Genomic DNA, 21,049 nt, shown 5'->3' with positions numbered 1-21,049 from the left:
TGAGAGGGCGCATCGCTCTTTGGGTCCCCGGCCGCCGCCTGGTGCCCCGCCGCACCCAATAATCGCACATCTTCTGAATTACAGGGACAAGGATGCAATCCTCAGAGCGGCTAGGGAAAAGAGCCCTGTGATTCATCAAGGTAACTCTCTCTCCTTTTTTCCTGACTACACGCCCGCTGTCCAGGCGGCGTGCAGAGAGTGCACGCCAGCGAAATGTATCTTGCAGAACGCCTCGATTCCCTATGCTATGCTATACCCAGCGAAGCTCAGAGTCAAATTTGATGGGAAGGCGCAGCTTTTCACTGACGCTAAGTCAGCCCTTAACCCCTTCAGTGCCACGCCCTATCCCCCTCCTGTGCCGGGCGTTGCACTGGTGGGTGGGGTTCATGACGAGATAGTCTCGTCATGGGCACAGCGCAACCGTGCTCCATGACGAGACTATCTCGTCATGGGCACTGAAGAGGTTAAATATGCTAAGCTCATATGTGCAAGGAAGTCGCCACCACATTCCTCACAACACCCCGTTGCGGAACAGAACTTAAGCGACAATGACTGATCTGCCTCTCGGGTATAACTGCACCTAAACTCGCCAATAGCTTCATAACTGTGTTAATTATAAGAAATGTGTTCGGTGTTTCGGCCACAGTTGAACATGATGCACTGTTCATGTTAATGCAAGTGTGTAAGCTCTTCCTTTGACAGATTCCGCACCAAACGCAAAAGCCTGGTCAACCTGCTTCGCTGCAGATTACAGCCTACGTCCCATACCCCACAGGGAGATCTCCCATGTGCCTTTGTTTTGTTCACAGGGTATTTCAAGGGTGGCAGTAAGTCTCAACCTGATTGGGAGGCTGTTGTGGGTGGCAGGTGGAAAGGGGGGGAATACAGTATATCCAGACGCATGGTGTTTCACTACGCAGAGCACGCATGAAGTGCTTTACAATTTTGTTTTTCTCACGATGCAGTTTTTTTCTTATTTTACACACAATGTGCAGCAAGGAAATATTGCTTATTCAGTACTTTCTGTTGTTCTAATGTCCGATCTTCTTACACACAATGGTGCCATTTATGTCGTATATTGAGTAATGTCGAGGCTAAATTTCTTACTTGGAACGTGCAAGGGATTAATGACTTTAAGAAAGCACGGTTGGTCTATACTTATTTAAGCAGGCACCACATAGATGTATGTTTCCTCCAAGAGACTCACCTGAAATCCGATTCTGACCCTAAACTGAAGAATAGATATTGGGGTGAGATCCATTCGGCCCCCTATTTTAACTACACCAGGGGGGTAGCGATATTGATCAGATGGGGACTTGGCTGGACCACAGCCCAAACACATAAAGATCCTGCTCTCATTTTAACGGGTACACTCATGACAACTAAGACCCCCTTAGTGGCAATATACGGTCCAAATGTGCATGACCCAAAACTTTTCCTCAATGTATGGGCTGAAATAATGACACTAGGAGAAGACACGAAAATTTGGGGAGGGGACTTTAACGTCACTCTTAACAATGACTGGGACAGAATAGGTGCTACTCGCAACCCACACCCTAGGGCTGCCCTACAACTTAATAACAGTATCCTTGAACATGGGCTTATGGACATCTGGCGTATCCGTAACCCGACCACTAGGGAGGGAACATGTATTACTACGCAACATAACGCCTGGTCTAGGATAGACTATTGGTTAATTACCTCTGATATTGCCTCATGGACCATAGACACCCTACATCTTGCACGCACGTTGTTTGACCACGCTCCACTGATGCCACGTTGGAAGATACCTCAAACATTACCACGCGCATTTAGTTGGCGCCTACCACCGCATGCACTCCTGGACTCTGTATTTCGAGAAGAGATCAGGACTGACATAACACAATACTTCTCCACTAATGAAGGGTCGATGGACTCAGCCTGGACGCTATGGGAGGCGTTCAAGGTAGTGATCCGAGGGGCCTGCATTTCCAAGCAAACAGGAGTGTTGAGTTCTATTAGGTCTACTATAGTAAACCTGGAGCAAGAGATCAAATCTGCAGAGCAAATGTTCTTTCAAACTAGGGAACCCAGACACTTAGCAACTATACGAGAGAAAATAACAGAATTTGAAGACGAAGCGAAGAGGGAGACCCGTTTTTTAGGGAAACGCACAAGAGCACATAGCTATGGGGAATGTGACCGGACTGGTAGGACACGTGCCACTGCACTCAGACAGCGCACATCTCCTACCTTCATAGCCGAATTACCAGACGAAGAAGAATCCCCAGTTAGAGGGCAATGAGCTACACATAAACACCTTACAAAATATTACGCTTCGCTATATTCAGCAACTCAAACAACGCCCCACCCTGAACATGTTGAATATTTAGAATCATTAGAGCTACTCTGGTTAAGTGACGCCCACAGAAAATACCTGGACGAGCCGATCACAAAAGCTGACATTACTCAAGTCATTGGCAGTTTACCCGGTGACAAAGCACCTGGGCTCGATGGTCTGACCACAACATTTTATAAAACTTATGCGGAGGAGTTGGCGCCCAGACTCTTGGATGCTTACCAGGAGTCTATGGAGGTTGGAATTCTTCCACCGACTATGAGGGAAGCAGTTATTATTTCCCTACTGAAGCCAGATAAGTCATCTAATATTTGTGACTCATATAGACCCCTGTCGTTAATTAACGTGGATGCTAAGATCCTTGCCAAACTAATAACCAACAGGTTACAGGCATTATTACCGCTCATAGCTAGACCAGACCAATCAGGATTCATCCCGGGCAGGTCGACAGCTCAAAATCTGCGCACTTTCTTCGCCACGGTACAACAGTTAGACCCCCCAACTCCCTGCCATTGCAGTGTTTCTTGATGCAACCAAGGTGTTTGACTCCTTGGAGTAGCCTTGTTCACGATACTTCCAAGATTAGGTTTCAGTCCCAACTTTATTAAACTAATTGGTCTGCTCTATACTAAGCCCACAGCCCGACTTAGAGTGAATAATCTAATATCAGAACCATTCTTTATAACCCGCGGCACCAGGCAGGGATGCCCACTCTCACCACTGCTGTTTGCGGTGGCGATGGAGCCTTTAGCTGCCAGACTTCGCCCGCACCATACCGCCCGCGGTCTGGGATTCACGGACAGAGGACTAATAATATCGATGTACGCAGACAATATCACGTTATACATCCGTAAACCCGATGAAAGCCTGAACCCCATGCTGAGAGAGGTCCTCAGCTTTGGTGGAATGTCTGGCATACAGATCAACTAGTCAAAATCATCTATTTTGCCTCTCACTGTGGCACCGCTGACAGCTGACTTAGAATTCCCACTTAAATGGGCTGATGGGGCAGTAAAATACCTGGGGGTGTGGCTGAGTAGAGACCTACAGGACATATGGCGAATTAAGGGCATATTATCAAGCCAGGTGATAAAATTATCGCCGCTTTAGCGGCAGAAAACTGCAGCTAAAATGGCGATAATGGGCTTGATAATATGCTCTATGGAATTCCAATTGAAGCACATGTTAGACGTCCTTCACATCTAACATGGGCTTCAATTGGAATTCCATAGAGCATATTATCAAGCCCATTATCGCCATTTTAGCGGCAGTTTTCTGCCGCTAAAGCGGCGATAATTTTATCGCCTGGCTTGATAATATGCCCCTAACTTTGGCAAATTATTAGACTGGCTGGAGCGCAAATCGAAAGTATGGGCTGCTCTGCCTCTATCCCTAGCTGGTAGAATCGCTATCACCAAGATGATATTTCTTCCTAAGATTTTATATCTATTTGTTAATGTACCAATACCTTTGACCAAGGCATTTTTTAGCTCCCTACGCTTTTTGGTGATTGCATTGGTTTGGGCCAGGCAAATAACGTCGCGTGAGCTGGGAATTACTGACTTGCCCGCTTTCTTTAGGGGGACTGGGTGCGCCAGACTTCAAGCTCTATGTGCTCAGGCCTAGTTTCTTCGCTTCTGGGTGCATCCCACCCCTTTCCAGCCAGATGTGGTCATCAAAACAGATGTGGCTGATCCTACTCCTCTACATATGGCCTTGTACAAACCCTACCGCAGACTGGCCAATTAAATAAATACTGTCGAAACCTTGCGTTGGGCCTGGGAAGGTCTGAGAAAACGTGTTGGGACACCACTACTCTACGCAACTTCCACCCCGGTGGCGTACCATCCGCATTTCCCCTTTCTTAATGATGGGGTTCCATAACACAAGCACGGAACATGGGCATAGCCACATTGGGGGACTTGTACCCACAGGACACATTTCTAGAGCAGCCACAACAACCAGAAGGCACCCAAATACCACTTCTGAACATATTCCTTTATTTTCAATTCTGAGCCACTTGCAAGGCAATACACTCTAACTTCCCGCCACCCCACATATCATGCAGCCGTTAGAGCATATTTTAGCCACACCCTCACCCCGTAGGTTAATCATTAGATTATATACCCTTACGCAAACACACACCCCATGGATTGCTCCTGGGGCACAAACCCAGTGGAGGGCGGACCTTGAATAATTACCCACAGATGAGCAATGGTCATTCTGCTGCTCACAGCTGAAACACCTATCCCCGAACTATGAGGCTTAACCCTTTTAAATTTATACATAGGATATATCACACCCCCATGCAGCTACACAAACTGGGTCTTCGCCAGGACTCGCTCTGCTGGAAATGTAAACATGAAGCCGCAGCCTTTCTCCATATTGTGTGGAGCTGTCCGCCCATTGCTGAGTTCTGGAAAGAGGTGTATGTTACAATACAAGCTGTCACCGGATTGTCACTGGAGTGCACCCCACTGATGGCACTACTAGGACACGTAGGGGAAATACCACTGGCAAAACGTCGATTGGTAGCCATGATGCTGCTGCTTGCAAAGCGAAGACAAGCTATACATTGGGGTGTCCCAAGAGCCCCCCGGGTAGCTGCGTGGGTACGTGACATTGCTTATTGCCAAGAGCAGTTGGCGATATTTTGGGACCTAATGCCTACTGCATCTAGACCGCTGGACATATGGGAACCTTTCACTACTTGGCTCAATGGGCGTGATGTCGCTCTTGTGGATGGTTCGAATCAGGAGCCAGCTATCTCTCCGACAGGGTCAGCCCGATAACCCGCTTCAACTCTCACTAATTTGTGTAACTTACCCCTATACATTTGGATCAGCCCTACTCAGTGTTCAGTCGGATCATAACCAACCTCCCCTCCCCCCGTAGGGTCGGAAACTCGACCTTCAGATTTGCAAAGCAAATAGCGGAAATTGCTATGTTCCTATCACTATTAATGTGTAAACTGTGCTGTTGTTTCACTCGCATTGCTCCCTCTTCTCCATTCAAAGCAGTAGGACGCATTGGAGAAACACACTTATTTTTCCTTTTCTCTTTATTTTGTATGCCGTTTTGCTATTTCACGATGTGCATAATGCTGTAATTTTGAGTAATACTGCGTAGAGTAAATGTATAACTGTGCTTATACCATGTATATGTGTGGTTAAAACTTCAATAAATAAAATAAAAAAATTCTGGGAATGCTCTTTGACTTCTGAATGTTGTAATCTATGAAGCTAACGCTGTGATTGCAGAATCCATCATTAAATTATGCTTGGCACAGTCCATTCATCCGGAGGAGTCGAGTCGAGATTTGGTACCTCAAAAAAAGACTACAACGAAGTTGCATATTGTCCAATATGAAGCTGTAATGGTAGTCCCCGACACTCCCCTATTGAGTGCAGATTAGCCACTCTTGGAAATCACTGCACAGGTAGCCAGTGCAGGCAAGGATGAAGATTAAGGTTCTAATGTAGACGCATAAGCTGTTCTATAGAAATGTGCCATGTCGTACAGCTTTATACTTCCTAGTAAAAACTGTACGCTTGTTGGACAACATAGAAGTTGGAATTGTGCCAGACTGACTCGGAGGACACCCTCAGGATATGTTGTCCTGTTAGATCACAGTGCACCATCTATACCCCAAACCCAATCAGGTAACAGAGAGATTATAAGACCTCAGAAAATCACAACCCTGACTCCTGAAGGAATCACGGTAACAGATCTAGAACCCTTTTGCTTAGTCACTCATGCATACCCAAAGAGAAGCACAAGAAATACATAGTAAGGTGTTTCAATATTTAATGAAGCATTGTGATTCTTGAGTAATATACGTGCTCTGCAATGATGAATAGAAGGAAACAGAATAATGTAATTAACATTGAGAATGGTGAAAAAGATGTGCTGATTACAGAAAACAAAATGCTTGCATACTAATACTGTAATATAATGTATTCATACCTAACGCATACTACCCTAGCGTGTCTAAGGGGAGTGGATCTGCTGTTCTGATGTTTAAAAGGCTGCATCACTGTGACTCATCCAAGCCATCTTCTGGGAGCCATCCAGGCTAGGTTCTAAGCTCCAGCAAAACACCTTTTGGCCCCCTACGCACAATTATCTTAGAGCAGGTGACTGTTCCTTCTATACTCATGTGGGCGTACAAGGGAATATTAGACTGTGGATAAGAGCTACCTTACTCACTTACCTTATATATATAATTATCAAGTTTTAGAGTCAAAAAAGTGTTTTAAATGTTGGTTTTTATTGTGAGTTATACAAAACTGCAAATATAGGGGCATATTTATCAAGGTTTTGCGTTGCCCTTGCGTCAAACAAGATGGACATAAAACCTAAATGAGATTTATCAAGCCACGCAAGGCCACCTTGTGTGGCCCTGGGTGGGTTGGTAAATCTAGAGTAACACAAGACAGTTCAGATCCCTGAATAGCGTTCCTCTTCGACAGGGAGGCATTCCATGGCCACCCATGGATTCTGACACATTCGCAGATTTACCAACATTGGTAGATCTGAGAATGCATCAGAATTATACGCCTCTCCACCAGAAACGCAACAAGAAGAAATATATTTATTTCTCCTCGTTGTTTCCTCTTTCTAAGGGTGCTGCATTCTGCAGAACACTTAGAAAGAGGAAAATGCTTCTGAGGATTGTTTTGGTGCAGTAAGGTGCCCCTTACTGCATAAAAACAATCCTCGCTACAGTGCAGGCATCCTTGCAACATGAGGCAAAGGTGCCTGCGTTGGTGCTAGATAGTCAAAAGTGTGCCAGCTCTAGGAAAGGACAGGAATGAGCCGTATAATAGTGATTATGGTGCTTTCCTCCCCTTTCACGCAGCCCAGCAAGATGGCTCGCTGCATTGCGCTGCATGAAAGAATGATAAATCTCCCCTTAAATGTACAATGAGACTAAACCTTGATAGAACCGACACCTGTTTTGCTTCAAGCTGTTCTGCTACGGAGCTTTATGTAGCCAAAACGGTATTCTTCCAGTTGTGTGTAATAATATGACCCAAGCTTCTTTCAGCACCTTGGAATAACCCCCCGTTTACCAATCATGAATAAATAAGCTCATGCCATTTTGGCACTCAAGATCTATCCCTTTAATCATCTAGTTTTCCTCTTTCTCTTTCGACAAAGAACTTGGATGCCCCAAGGCCTAAACAGCTATGTAACTCTCATGATGATGAAGCCCCTTTAGGCAGTTTAGGCCTTGCAAGAGCTATAGGTACATTGATGAACTCTTTAAATGATGAACTCCTTAAATGAGGACAGAAGGAATACATTCATCTGCCACGATTACACTGAGCTGCAAAAGCTACATTCAATGAGTATGACACCAAATCCAAATAACACAGCGTTCGCTAACTGATGAGAATAGAAAGAGGTGTTAAATAGTGGGTGGTACAACTGTAGAGGATGTTAGGTGTTCAGGGTGGTAGTACTCACGGCTCTTGGCCAGCTGATCTGACAACATCTTCAGCTTCATCTCAGTATTGAAGTCCTTGAGTTTGGTGATCTGGCCATGTTGCTGGGCTACAAAATAAACAGTGGCGATCTGGCCAGCCAACAGCAGACCCACAAAGACCGACAATACTGACATAATTGTTCCCCGACTGCAGGAGACCCTGTGGGACACAAGGAGTGAGAGGAAGGAGAGAATTAGTGGTACAGAAAGATTGAGGGGAAAGAAAATGTTATGAGGTCAGTAGGGCGGATGCGGGCACAACAGAGGAAAAAAGGGTGTTGATTGGAAAAATAGGGAACGAGGAAGGATAGACAGGGTTTTAGAAATAGGAAGGACAAACAGGGAGAAGTCATCCGGCGAGAAAAGGAGAAAGCAGAGCCCGGCGAGAAAATGAGAAAGCAGAGCTAGGAGATATGAGAGACATTGATAAAACATATGGGCCCACATGCATCAAAGTAAAAACCGGTCGCAAACGGGGAGATTCACAGAATCTGCCCCTTTGCGACCGGTATTTTTGCATTTGGGATTCATCATCCCAAAAGCAAAAATTGCAAATTGCGATTTCCTTAAATGCAATACAAGATGCCATTTAAAATAACGATTTCGCTATTAGGGTCTGCTATTTACCGAAAAATAATGGTGGTAAATAGCAAAAACTTTGAAATAGCAAAAACTTTGAAAAATGCACTAAAGTGCATTTTTAAACGTTGCATGTTACACACACACACGTGTGTGTGCAACATGTGTGCACATATCAATTTCAAGGGTGCAACACAGATGGCAAATTATGCACACATTTAGAATATAAATATTTTATCGCAAAGTGCAGAGATTATTTCAATCATATATTCTGGCAGTCTCAATCAATTTTTGGGAATAGCCTGTTATCTGTGATCCTTCACAATAAAAAACAGAAATGTAACCATGGATTGAATACCATGCTATTTACTATCATTGTTGATTGTGGGGAGGAGCCATGACTCACGAGAAGTGAACCCCTGAGTGAGTCATGATGCACCTCTCCTTCCTCAACAATGGTAATAAGCAGCATATTAAACACTGCGGATCTACATACATGGTTTATGCCATGGCATTTTGCCGTGACTGTAGTTGTCACGAAGTAAATAGTTCACCAAACTTCCCCAAAGGCAAACTTGGAGTACTTCACTCCAATTGTAATATGGCAGACGTGTTTCAGCATTCTTACCTTTTTCAATGCCATTTACAAATGATTCACTTTGGCCCACAATTTCACCCATTCCTTCTCCATGATCATTGGACAGGCATATTGCTATAAGGGAAGACGGACTGTAATATCCTCCAAATTGTTTTTCTTTCATGTCCGCCATGATAGCATGATTCATTTTTGCAATAATCTCTAAGTGAGCCTGGCTGCATGTTCGTAAATGTCCATTATAGTAAGGATTGTAACTTTGTAAAAACGAGCATGCTGCCACCAGTACATGCTGATTCTACTCAACAAAAAGCAGGGCAATTAAAGAACATTCAACCCCCTGCCGTACTCCTACCCCCACAGACATATATATATGGGTAAGGGTGTTTTTAGGGTTTATGAGTAGGTGAAGGTATTGGGTGGCAAGGTTTTCTTTTTTAGGGTTTGGGTGGGTAATGGAATTTGGGTGGCAATGGTATTTTTAGAGTTTAGGGTGGGTGAGGGTATTTGGGTGGTAAGAGTATTTTTCGGATTCATGGTAGGTGAGGGTATTTGGGTGGTAACAGTATGTTTAGGGTTTAAGGTGGGTGAGAGTATTTGTATGGTAAGGGTATTTTAGGGTTTAGAGTGGGTGTAGACAGTTGGTGGTAAGGGTATTTTTAGGGTTTAGGATGGGTAAGGGTATTTGGGTGATAAAGGTATTTTTAGGGTTTTGGGTGGGTGAGGCTATTGGCAAGTTATTTTTAAGGTTTAGGGTGGGTGAGGCTATTTGGGTGGCAAAGGTATTTTCAGGGTTATGGGTGGGTGAGAGTGTTTGGTTGGCAATGGTGTTATATGGTTTAGGGTGGGGAGAGTATTTGGGTGTCATGGGAATTTATAGGGTTTAGAGTGGGTGAGGGTACTTGAGTGGCAAGGGTGTTTTAGGGTTTATGGTGGGTGAAGGTGTTTGGGTGTCAAGGGTATTTTTAGGGTGAGTAAGGGTATTTGGGTGGCAAGGGTGTTTTTAGTGTTTAGAGTGGGCGAGGGTATTTGTGTGGCAAGGGTATTTTTAGGGTATGGGTTGGGTAAGGGTATTTAGGTGGTAAAGGTATTTTTAGGGTTTAGGTTGGGTGAGGGTATTTGGATTGTAAGAGTAATTTTAGGGATTAGGGTAGGTGAGGGTATTTGGGTGGTTAAAGTATTTTTAGGGTTTAGGGTGGGTGAGGGTATTTCGATGGTAATGGTATTTTTAGGGTGGGTGAAGCAGCTGTGGCCCATTCTGGTAAAAGCGGTGGGGACGGGTGGGGGTTAAGAGGGAAAATTGGTTATTTCATTAATTGTCCCTTATTTCATTAATTGTCCCTTATGGTTGTCTGTCAACCCGGCCCCACCGCTCTTACCTGCACGGGCCGCAGCTAGGGTGCGGCTCTTTGGAGATAAGCGTATTTTCAGGGTGGGTGTGGGTGTTTGGGTGGTAAGTGTACTTTTAGAGTTTGGGATGGGTGAGGGTTTTGGGTGGCAAGGGTGTTTTTAGGGTTTAGGGTGGATAAGGGTACTTGGGTGTCAAGGATGTTTTTAGTTTTAGGGTGGGTGAGAGTATTTAGGTGGTAAGCATATTTTTAGGGTTTAGGGTGGGAGAGGGTATTTGGTGGTAAAAGAATGTTAAGGGTGGGTATGGGCATTTGGGTGTTAAGGGTATTTTTAGGGTTTGGTTGGGTGAGGGTATTTGGGTGGCAAGGGTGTTTTTAGGGTTTAGGGTGGATAAGGGTACTTGGGTGTCAAGGGTGTTTTTAGGTTTAGGGTAGGTGAGAGTATTTAGGTGGTAAGCGTATTTTTAGGGTTTAGGGTGGGAGAGGGTATTTGGTGGTAAAAGAATGTTAAGGGTGGGTATGGGCATTTGGGTGTTAAGGGTATTTTTAGGGTTTGGGTAGGTGAGGGTATTTGGGTGGCAAGGATATTTTTAGGTTTTAGGGTGGGTATCGGTATTTGGAGGTTAAGGGTATTTTTAGGGTGTGGTTATTTGGGTGGCAAGGGTGTTTTTAGAGTTTAGGGTAGCTGAGGTTACAATTTTCGTTGAAAAAGTATGCATGGTAAAGGCACATCCGTGTTAAAGATTTGATTGATAAAGACATGCGTTGTAAAGGCAGTTGTATGGAAATGGCCTTGTTGTAAAGGCATGTGTGTTAATTGTATGCGTGGTTCCACCGTACAATATTACTACGAGAGTTATTTCCATGTTTAAAATAATTGTTATATGCTATCTGAGAGGAAGTAAAAGGGGTTTTTCTGATGTCACTTGCTGTACTGTGGTAATAAACTTGAATTTGTGAATGCAAGTCTATGAGTATAATTACTCTAACTAGCATTTGTATTGGCCCACATTTATTTTCACTGCCATGGCATCAGAGACAGAAAGGAGTAGATTTACTAGGTGGATTCTCACGGAGCGCAGTGAAGCAGCCACAAATGCTGCGCTGCATGAGTAGGAGATAGCAAGAGAGCGCCATAGTTACAGAAATATGGCACTCTCCTCCCCTCTCTCTAGCGTCGGCACAGAAATATGCTGACATGCGCCACGAACACACCTTTGCACCATTGTGCAAGGTTATCTCCATGAGTCTAGCATAGGTTTTGTACTGGAAGAAAATCCTTCCAGTACAAAATACCATGCTTAGACTAACTTGAAACCTTTTTCCACTTTGTAGTGTGCTGTACAGTGCAGCATACATACAAAGTCAGAAAAGAAAGGAGAAATTAAAGCATTTCTCCTGTATAGTGTCTATTTGAAATGGGCTCTATTTTCTGAAGCTAAATCCTGTCTACTTTTTTTTTAGTAAATAGGGCTTAGTGTCACAAACCTTGGGTGGTTGCATTGGAACACCGATGCACCGGCCATGATACGCCCCCTGGCGCTAAGTAATGCAAAGCTGTGCTATGCGCTCCTTTGCGTTACTTTCAAGTTATTTTCCAGCATAAAACCGGTTTTACACTGGAAATTAAATAGGTGAATAAAGATTTAGCCCCGTTTTGCGTCACTTTTGTGAAGCAAACATGGCGTTAAATCTTAGTAAATAGACCTCAGAGTGTGTGCAATGATAGAATTGCGAATCTTAACTCCACATATATGTACCTTGACACTAAATATATGTTGTGTACACACACACACACACACGCACACGCACACGCACACGCACACGCACACACTAAGCCTCCTGAGGAATTCCCCTTTATTTCCTGATGCTCTCGTAAGGGCGCTCCTTACCCTCTGCAAATCCCTTTTGGCTGCCGAAAATCTGCCCGCACCATAACGACCAGAACGGGTGCAGTTTCAGAACTGGACACTGTCTCTTTCTGTCATATACGCCATTGAGAACAGAGAACCTCTGTCATTCAGAGCCCACAAATCGGCGATACTTCATATATTTATGTCATCTGGGGTTTCCATCTCCATAGAAAAATTCACTTCCCAGTCGGATAGGACTACATATCTGGGGGCTTATTTACAAGTCCCTTGCGTCGCCGGTAGGTATCTTTTTCACATATTAAAAGTGACACATAGGCGGCACAAGGGGCTTGTAAATAACCCCCCTGGTTTCCAAACTGCTGATTTTGGAGAGAAGGAGGAGGCTGGAAAGGACGTGGCAGTAAATGGATTTCTAAGGTTGGTTAGAGTCTTGGGTGTCAGTAGTCGAGGGTTGAGGAACAGACTCACAATGGTAGGAGAGAGGACCGAAGGGCTTTCAACAGGCAGAAGCCCCACCATGCCTGGAGAAAGGTCTCAGACCTATGATGGACTGGGAGAAGAAGACCTCTTTTGACTGACTGGTGAAATGATATCTGATGTAGAAGTCAGAGACAGGCAGAAGCACTTTGGTTTCCTTAAGAGACGGAGAACTTCTAAGGGCTGAAGAGCAGAACTTCTAAGGGCTGAAGAGCAGAAGTATAACACTGATAGCTCTAGAGTGAGAGGATAACTCAGATGGAAGCAGAAGAAACAAAGAAGTTATCTGATGGTAGAAGGGGCGGTGAAGACCTCTTGATAGTAGGAGGGAGCTTCTTATGGGTGAAAAGAAAGATCCGAACGGATCTGCCGGGAGAAAGGAAGAGGGTTCCAATGGCTGAAGAGTGTATTTACAGTGGTTGACAGCTGAAATAATTGGGCCACCCCAGGATACCGACCAGCACTTTAGTTTTCTTCCCCGGGAGCACTTGGGCTATTGTGTGAAGGCATCATTTAAATCCCCATGTTTTCATTGGAAAGTCAGACTTTCCACCGGAACTAAGCCAAGACTCCCCTACCGTATGAAAGAGCACGAATATATGCTGGCGGTGGGCCTCTCGCTAGGACTTGTGTGTTTAGAGGGAAAACTGACACAGATAAGCAGAAAGTGAATCTGTTTGCTTGAAACAGACGGCTAGTATCTTTTTACTATGCGCTTCTGATTGTCCTGCACCTCTTGGGACAACAAGAGTCTCCAAACCCCCAATCCTCCAGAAATGCTCCGGGTCTCCTCTACCATCGACTAGGGCTGGGAGATTTCAAGCGTGGGTATCTAAAGACACCAAGACCTGCCCGCATTCATGAGTGCCCTGACATACTGAAGAACATTTCAATTACTGAATTGTTGTTTTGTTTTACAAAACATGTGGATTCACTCTGAATAAGCTAGATATGGATAAAAGTGACAATATTAGTATAAAGCCAAATTAATAATACAATTGTGTTAACCTGTTCTATAGTGAACACAATAAAACGGATAATCACTTGAGTTTTCATAATATTATTACCCAACTCTAGGAGAATGAGTCGCAACTGAGACAAGCAGGTTAGACACATTGCATCTGGCACTAAATCACCTCACCTAGAAGACAGAATACTTTACAGAGATTTTAAAATAGGCAGTATTTATCCAAGTGCCCACCCCCCAGCGAGACAACTGGAGCCACCCTTAGGCCTGGTACAGAGTTCGGTGGTAAATGAAAGCTTTAAAATTCTGAAGCAAACTCTAAACACGGAGAAACCGCCAGCTGAATTTACTCCATCAGAAGCATAGCACTGAGGATGAAATTAAGCTGATGTTTTTTTACATATGTATTTAGAGTCATCAGCCACCTCCAGCAATTGGAGGATTTCCAGTTAAGACTGAACTTGAAATCGGGCTCTTGTCTTTGCCACTTTAACTAAACTCTGCCTGACAACAGGAAGGTCATGGACGGCCAGGCTTCTGATTGGTCAGTACAGGCAGGGGATTTCCAGGCTTCTTGGAGCTCTCCCAAATAGTCTCACTCTGTGCATTAACTGTACAAAAAATAAAGGTTTTGACTGCTGTGGTTACCAAAGTGACCAGGCCATATATTTAACACTGCACAACTGTTTTTCATACACGTACAGCACTTGACTTCATTTTGCAGGTCCATCCTGATCGAGTCCTAGTTGTGTTTTTATGGTTTTAAATTAGCAAAGAACACATTCAGGCCCTGGGCAAAAAAAACACTGTACTATTTTCTGCATTTCTAATAACCCAGAGAACAAGAGGGGATGTGTTAACAATACAGATAACAATACAACAGTAACACTAGGGACAGCATTAATGCTACAACTAACTTTAATGACGACACTATTAACAATATCCATACTGATGATAGTACAACATTTCAATACTATGCTAAATACTTTTAAAGTGTACTCCTACTTATAATAACGACACTGCTACTGGCCAGGGTGATCAAGAATGATATTACATAAGTGTTGTCAGGAGTTTTCACACCCATGACAAAAGTATTCATGTAAAAACAACAGTATTAATACTGTCTGCCATAGCGATGTCGGTTTAATGAAAGATGTTGATACTGTCCTGAACAATGGCCCCAGAGGTAGTGCGCGATAAGGCAGTATATTGGCCATCACCACCCAAGCACCTCTCCTTGCTTGGCGCCAGTCACACATTTTGAGACCTAAGAAGTAGGCATTTCAAAAGTATGTTTCTGTCTTTGATTAACATAATTTCAGTGAGGAGTTGAAGCCCTTGCTGTCCCTTCCTCGCCAAAGGCTTCTCTTTTTCATCAGGTTATTTTGCGATGTATTTGTTTCAAGCAAGGGGGCGACGGGTGGCTCTGGTGGGGGAGGGGGGGGGAGGAGGGTTGAGGGCTGCAGGATGAATCCTGTTGCAATCCTGAGTCCAAGCACAGTTATCGCCCAACTACACCCAGGAGACTTTCCATCCTCACAAGTGAAATGCACCGGCAGAGTGGACTGGCCTGGAAGAATCCACAAGCGTTGGCAATACCAAAAGTTCTTGGTTTAATTGGCTGAATGATGCCTGCTCCGTCAGCAGATTAAACCGAGATGCATAGGGAGGAGCCAGTAGGAGCGGGCACCGAGAGATATAGTTGTAAAGTAGTCACTCATGCAGATCAATGCAAGCGCTCGAATGGAGGTGGAAGGATACACCAAACAGCCAACAGTATTAAGGAAGAGAGGGATGGCTTACTCCAAATGGCTGAGCCAAGACGTCATTCACTAAGTCTCAAACAAATAGCTGAAACATGATTGGAAAATAAAACACTGGTTCAAAGGGATAGAGCAAAAACCCTCTCCATGCATATTGTTAGCAATAGGTCAACAATAATCACCAGCTGTGCTGTTAAAAGACAGACCTAACAGCCAGTGTTAGTTCGATGTCAGTTGTGAGATGAGGGCGGGGGCAGTCACGCCCTCTTTGTCACACTCCATCTTCCTTGTCGGCCTCTCTCTCCTCCGCACAACAGACAAAGGAAGAAACACTCTTCTCAACCTCGGGAGATTGAATGTAAGCGTAAAGCCACTGTGGAAGGCTGCCCTGCCCTGCTGGACGATGTTATGAGTTGGCACCGATGCTGCGTGGGGTGCAGGCACTGGTGGGCAGAGTAAAACGGGCCCTGGTGGACAGTGTAAGAAAGGGCACTGTAATGAGATGGCACAGGTGGCAGGGTGAGAATGAGGGTTTAGTGGTCAGTGTGAGGCGCTGGACTAGCCGTGGGTGGCATCAGAAATAAGTGTCCCTAAATTGACACCCTACATTTTCCCAACCGAGTACTGACGGATTCCTTGGCAGAGTGCGCGCACGGAGTTACATCAGTTTAAGACCCGTGGGCAGGTTTACACTCTTATGCAAGATCTGCGTTACTGCATACAAGATGCACCCTGTGACCATGCATAAAATAACAAAAAACATAACACAAGCTGATACAACAAGTTGGTGGATGAATTCCAGCCATACGTACCCCCGTGGTGCGGGCTCGCCCCCCACGACGGAGGGCATCTCCTGGTTGGCCAGTAGGTCTTGGCGCTCTTCTGCCATCGTCTGTGCTGGTCCGGTATCTCTCCTCCTCGCGATACGTGCAGAACTAGCTCTCAAGTTGTGGGCGACAGCAGAAACTTTTAGTGGGTCGACGGTAACACAATGAGGTGGGAAATGAAAGTGCAGGCGTCTCATAAGCTGTAAATTCCCCCTGCCTGCCTCAGATTTCGGTTCAGGTGCTGGAGGAGCCGCTCCCATTGGCTGCTCGGCCGCATCACTTGTTTCTATGTAGGGAGAGCTCTGGCTGAGCCTTCACGGACCCACGCTTGGTGCAGCTGGCCCAGCGACAGGCGCACCAGAAACAGACGGCGCGCAACTCCTGTTTAAGGCAGGGGTGTAACGCAGTCTCCTGCAGCCCCTGCGGTGCAGGGGAGCCCTGGCCCCAGCCCTTCAAAGTGACCACATTCAGCCCATGGCCAATAAAGGATTGGGAGACTCACGGGACCCTCAATTTGCATTACGCCACTGGGGCGTAAAGCTTTACCATATTTCAGTTTGTGCAATATACTCGCGCTCACCGATACTCTGCCCTAATTCAGGAAGATTTGCAAACAGCAAAGCAATTATAAGAAATGAGTTTAACGCAACTTTCAAGGCCGAGCTAGAAATTAAGGTCCAGATTATGTAAGGCTTTGCGCTGGGATATTACTTCTAAGTTTAGGAGATTTTATTTGCAAATAATTAAGTACAACAGAATACAAAACAAGATAAAATCATACATATAAGTGTGTAAATTAAGAAAAATATGCAAAGGGAGGAGAGGGAGGGAGGAGAGAAAAGACAATTATAAAAAAAAATCTAAAGAAAATCCTCATAATCACAGTTCAAAAAAGAAAAAATAACATCAAAGTCAAGAAGAAAAGTGCAAAATAATATTTAGTATATCACAATTGGTATATGGTATGAAACGCAATCAATGAGGTTTAGGAGCTTCCTCAATTCGGGGTTGTGTGAGGAAGCACTCATGGCAGAGGTATCTAGAAAAATAGTCACAGGTTGCCAAAGGGTGTCACGTTTAATTGCAAGGGGAATGGGAGAGAGATATGTCCTAGCTAATCTGTGGTTGTAACAAACCGCATACCTCCAGGCTCAATAAGATATGTTAACAGAGGTTTTCTAGTACCTTGTGATTTGTTGAAAAGCAACGTCCAAGAGAAGGTCTATTATGGAGAAATTAGTTATCTGGGAGACCCAATCTTCGGAAATACTACCTAAGAAAATGTTAATAAATGTAAGGGGGACGTGTGTATGAAAGATGATTATTTATTTGTTGCCAAACCTGAGTCCAAAAAGTAAAAACATTTTGGCAATCAAAAAACATGTCGTAAATCAGCATTGTTAGAAGAACAAGACCAACAGGAATGAGGGAGAGATTTATTTATCTTATTTAATGAAACAGGAGTAACAAGAAGCCTATTATATATATAAAATAATGTTTGAGTGGTATTAGCTGCTCTGGAAGATCATCGTATTTGTAACCAAATCTTGTTCCAAATGTGAATAGGAAAAGTAGATTGGAGATCTGCTTCCCATAATAATTCTACTTCTGTTTTCTCTCTAGTAGATGGTTGAGGGAGGAAATGTTTATATAGTTGAGAAGCTGAGGGGATAGATTCCAAAAGTGCAGGTAAATTAGAAGGGGATGAAGAAGATACATGGGAAGGTAGGAGAGAATTATAAGTATCTTGAATCTTTGTTATTAAGGAGTTAAATTTAATTTCCCAGGAGGAGGGTAACAAGAAATTTGTTTGGGCAGTGGCAAACGGAATGCAAACAGTGTCTTGAAAAAGTTGAGACATAATGAAGGCCTTTTGCATGCCAATCTTTCCAAATGAGATTCTTATTACGAAGTCGAATATGACGATTGTACCAAATAGAGGAATGAAGAAATTGATCTTTGGGGGAATTATAAGAAATGAAAAGAGGTTGGAAAATGTTTGAAATGTTATTGAAGATAGGAAGGGATAGCGATAAAGGCCTACATGCAAAGGATACAAATTCTTTAAAGGAAAATGGATGTAAAAATAATTTTTCAATGGAGACCCATAAAGGTAAATCTTAAATATCACCGTCCTGTAAAAGGAGAGCAGGTTGTTTGAGAAAAAATGCAGTATGATAAGAGTGAAAATCTGGAAAGTTAACCCCCTCATAAATTTGGGTCTTTTAAGTTTCTGAAGAGACATACGCGTTTTTTTGTTGTTCCACAAAATTTTTGATAAGATAGAATAAATTATTTTATATGGAGAGAGAGGAATATTTATAGGGAGATTGGATATATAAAAGAGAATCACGGGGACCAACATCATTTTTATGACATCCAAACGGCCCCACCATGACAAGAACAAAGGATTCCATCTGGCAGTTAGGTTTTTTAGGGTTAATTGCAATTCTTTGAGATTCAAGGAAACATTTTCTTTAATAGAAGGCATGAACCATAAGCCAAGATATTTAATTTTTTCGGATTTCCAAGTGAAATTTGAGGATATATAGTCAGCATGGAAACATAGTTTATTTAAAGGGAGGATATGACACTTTTCAGAATTTATTTTTGTACTCTGAAACCGAAGCAAAAAGTTGCACCTCCGATAGGAAGGCGGAAAGGGAAACTTGAGGTTGCGACAGAAAAAGCAAAAATTGTCAGCATAAACTGAGGCCTTGAGATGCTGCTCACCATATTGAAAGAAAGAGATTTGAGAATTTGTACGGATCTTTATCAGAAATGGTTCAAGAGCAAGAATAAAAAGGAGAGGAGAAAGGGGACAGCTTGTCAAACACCACGATATAAGGAAAAGGAAGGAGAAAGAAGGCCATTGACTAAAATAGAGGACATGGGGGACGAATATAAAAGAGAGACATGTTCAATAAAAAGCTTGCCAAAACCAAACCAAGAAAGAGTAGAGAAAATAAAGGGCCAGCTTACTCGATCAAATGCTTTTTCAGCATCTAAGGAGATGGCTGCTAAAGAATGTTTATAGGATTTGTAAAATTTTGGTCTAATATAAGGGAATTGTTAAATATCCATCGTCTCATACCATGAAGTGAAAGAAGGAGATCCATATTTAAAAATACTGGTGCATGGTCCGAAATAAGTATAGGGCCAATCTCTGATTGAGTGATGTGTTGTGCAAGAGGTTGAGAAAGAAATAAATCATCTAATCTGGATTGGGAACAGTGGACTGGGGAGAAGAAAGTATATTCTAAAAGGGTGGGGTTGCAAAGTCTCCATGTATCTACTAAAGACCGTTGTGTAATAGTGGAAGTAAACTGATTGTGCATAAGAGCGGGAATAAATTTAGCTTTAGACTTTCGATCAAGTATAGGGTCAACAACCATGTTACAATCACCACCCACCAATAAGTAATCATCTTTATAGGTCATCAATTTGGACAAAACTGCCGGCCAGAAGGCAGTATTGGGAAAGGTAGGGGCATAAAGATTGAAAAGAGTAATAGGGATTTTGTTAACTAAAAGGGAGACAGATACCCATCTGCCTAGGTCATCAGAATCTTGTGAAAGCAATTAAATATCTAAACATTTATGACACAAAATAGCGACACTATTACATTTCCCATTACCCGGGGAAGCAAAAACATAGCCTACCCATTGCCGTTTAAGTTTAGCAATTTCCTTGTCCACAATATGAATTTCTTGAAGTAAGGCAATATCACATTTTGAATTAGAAAGATAAGTTAATACCCTTTGGCGTTTTATGGGAGAACCCAAACCTTTAATATTCCACAATACAATACGCAAAGTCATTTAAAATAGAAGAAACATGCTAAACAAATTGAGCTAAAAAAGAAGAAGAAAGTGGAATAATAAGAAGATAAAATAGAGGAAAATACATATTATAAAGAAACAAAAAGGTATCAAGCGGTTGAAATATACGCAAAGTAGGCGATAGGATGTGATTGTAAAGGAGGAATTAATTATAATAGAATATATAGAAAAAAGTGAGGAGGACCATGATAAAGAAGAGAAGAAGATTGTCGGGAAAGGGAAAAGAAAAAGGAAAAGAGAGAAAGAAAAGGAGAGAGGGAGACCAGAAGAAACAAACAATAAATATACAGAAGACAAGACAAAACCTCAAAAAAGACATACCAAAAACGAGGGTGGTGAAGCCACATAAGGAAGACGACACAACTGACCAGACATCTCAGGCAAGGTCGGGGGGGAGGACACTCAATCCAAAACGAAACCAGTAATCAAAAGGATGAAATAAAATAGGATTACGTACCTAATCGTAATAGAAGAAACAAGAGAACACGGAAACATGAAGAGACAATTTAAAACTGGAACAGTTAATATCAAAGCATAAGAAAAGAAATATATACATCATTATAAAAGAGAACAGTTATGCATCAAAAACATCAAGTGTTGGAGGCTCTGGAGACGTCTATATCCTCTACTTTACAGCTGTCGATGAAGCGTTGCAACAAAGCCGGTTCCTCAAAGGTCGATGTCTTATGTTTGTAGGTTACCTTGAATAGACACGGATGAAAGAGGCCAAAACAAGCATTAAGAGTATGTAATGCTGGTTGCATATCTAAGAATTGCTTTCTTTTGTCTGCAGTTTCTTTGGCATAATCCTGCGAGAAAAAGAGGTTAGAACCTGCCAGGTTATTCGTCCCTTGAGCTTGGCTGCTTGTAAGACTCCCAGCAAGTTGGTGTATTCCAAAAAATACATATTGACTCCTCTAGGTTTTCTGGAAGGGGTCGGAAGGTGT

At 43.2% G+C, this 21,049-nt stretch overlaps 1 protein-coding gene across 1 annotated transcript in view; it reads right to left on the bottom strand.

The window, feature by feature from the left end:
- CD74 (CD74 molecule) overlaps positions 1–16,719 on the bottom strand; it is a 41,910-nt gene extending 25,191 nt beyond the window's left edge. The window contains exons 1-2 of the mRNA XM_085617710.1: positions 16,246–16,719; positions 7,811–7,989 (exon numbers count right to left, since the gene is read on the bottom strand). Coding sequence (XP_085473836.1) covers positions 7,811–7,989; positions 16,246–16,520 — 454 coding nt within the window. The 5' untranslated portion in view covers positions 16,521–16,719. The remainder of the gene's footprint in view (positions 1–7,810; positions 7,990–16,245) is intronic.
- Positions 16,720–21,049: the final 4,330 nt, after the last annotated feature.

This window comes from Triturus cristatus, chromosome 7 (assembly GCF_964204655.1).
Source record: "Triturus cristatus chromosome 7, aTriCri1.1, whole genome shotgun sequence".
Taxonomy (NCBI): Eukaryota; Metazoa; Chordata; class Amphibia; order Caudata; family Salamandridae; genus Triturus; species Triturus cristatus.
This window is presented reverse-complemented; position numbering and strand designations above follow the sequence as displayed.